At 51.0% G+C, this 1,640-nt stretch overlaps 1 protein-coding gene across 1 annotated transcript; it reads right to left on the bottom strand.

The window, feature by feature from the left end:
* Positions 1 to 364: 364 nt before the first annotated feature.
* Positions 365 to 1,450, bottom strand: LOC107489295 (uncharacterized). The gene is made up of 2 exons (XM_016110046.1): positions 989 to 1,450; positions 365 to 922 (listed from the first exon to the last, which is right to left on the bottom strand). The coding sequence occupies exons 1-2, from the start codon at positions 1,448 to 1,450 to the stop codon at positions 365 to 367; spliced, it is 1,020 nt and encodes a 339-aa protein (XP_015965532.1).
* Positions 1,451 to 1,640: the final 190 nt, after the last annotated feature.

Below are 1,640 nucleotides of genomic sequence, written 5' to 3' on the forward strand. Positions count from 1 at the left end.
GAACCGACTGTTCCCTTGTCCGTTATGAACTTCATTATTAGGAACTTGGTGCATATCACAGCTGAGAATTCATTGATAGTTTTCCTCCCTAGGATGATATTATAAGCGGTGGAGTCTCTAAGGACTACGAAGTCTGCCATAACTGATTTCCTGGTGTCACCAGTTCCCAGGCTGATTGGGAGAGTGATCGTCCCGTCGGGTATGATATAGTTGTCACCTAGTCCCATGACCCCGTGTTGGTGGTTTTTTAGGTCGGATTCCTTGAGTCCCATGGCGTCGAAGACATTTCTGAATAGGATATTAGAGTCTGCTCCTGTGTCGACGAGGATGCACCTAACCAGCCCTGTCCCAACCATGGTTGTAACTACCATGGGGGGGTTTCGGAGAGGTCATTGAACCATTTATCCTTTGGGCCAAAGGATATTGTGGGGTGCCTTTTGCAGGTGGCAAGGCCATCTGTCGATATGGAGAGCACCCGGGTGTCTCTTCTTGCAGCCGACTTGGATTTGGGGGGGCTGTCCCGTCCGACTATGATGTTGACCACAAACCTTGGCATGACAGTTCGGCTCCGATCTTCCTCGGAGCGCTCTCTTTCCTGCCTCCTCGGCTCTCTGATGAGCCGGGAGAATTTGCTCAGTTTTCCTTCTCTGATGGCTTGTTCCAAGGCATCTTTGAGGTCAAAGCAGTCTTGTGTTTTGTGACCAAACCCCTTGTGGTAGTCACAATAAAGGTTTTTGTTGCCTTCCGTTCTCTCTTTCAGGGGTCTAGGTCTAGCTAGGATTCCTTTGTTTGCAATTTGTTGGTAGACTTCTACTATGGGCGCCGTAAGTGGCGTGTAGTTTGGGAACCTTCCCACTCGTGGAGGTTGCTTGTGTTGTTTGGCTGAAGTTCCGTCCCTGGGGGACTCCTTATATCTGTCGACCTGGGGGGTTTGCCGAGGTGGTGGGTTAGGGGGCGGTCATTTGTTGGCTGCTACGACCTGACTTACTTCCTCATCATTGATGTATTCCTTGGCGACGCTCAGGATTTCCTGCATGGTCCACACAGGCTTGGTCGTGATATGTTTCCTGAAATCCTCATTTAGCAAGCCGTTTGTTAGGCAGAGGCTGGCGACCAAGTCCGTGTGACCGTCAAATTCCAACCATTCTTCATTAAACCTGTCCAAGAACGTTCTGGTCGGTTCCTCGGGTTTCTGGGTGACTCCTAACAAGTTGATCGGGTGTTTGGCCTTAGCTATGCGTGTTGTGAACCGGGCTAGGAAGCTTTGGGAGATATCTATGAAAGCCGTGATGGACTCTTGCGGGAGGGCGTTAAACCACCAGATCGCTGGGCCGGCTAGCGTTACAGAGAATGCTCGGCATTTCACTGCGTCGCCTACCCCTTCTAAATTCATTCTTGCTTCAAAGGCGGTGAGGTGTTCATGAGGATCTTTGGTCCCGTCATACCTCATGTCCGTTGGCTTATCGAAGTTCTTCGTGAGCCGGACCTCGAGGATTGAGGGATGGAAAGGGGTGGATCCCATGATGATGGGTTCTTGTCGTCTCTTGGCTTTCCCCTTCTTGGATTCCCCCCACCCTTCGGACTTGTCCTGGTGGGGTCGAGAGGTCGCTTGCGTGTATGTCTTATCACGCTTTGTTGGA

Source organism: Arachis duranensis, chromosome 5, assembly GCF_000817695.3.
Source record: "Arachis duranensis cultivar V14167 chromosome 5, aradu.V14167.gnm2.J7QH, whole genome shotgun sequence".
NCBI classification, from domain to species: Eukaryota; Viridiplantae; Streptophyta; class Magnoliopsida; order Fabales; family Fabaceae; genus Arachis; species Arachis duranensis.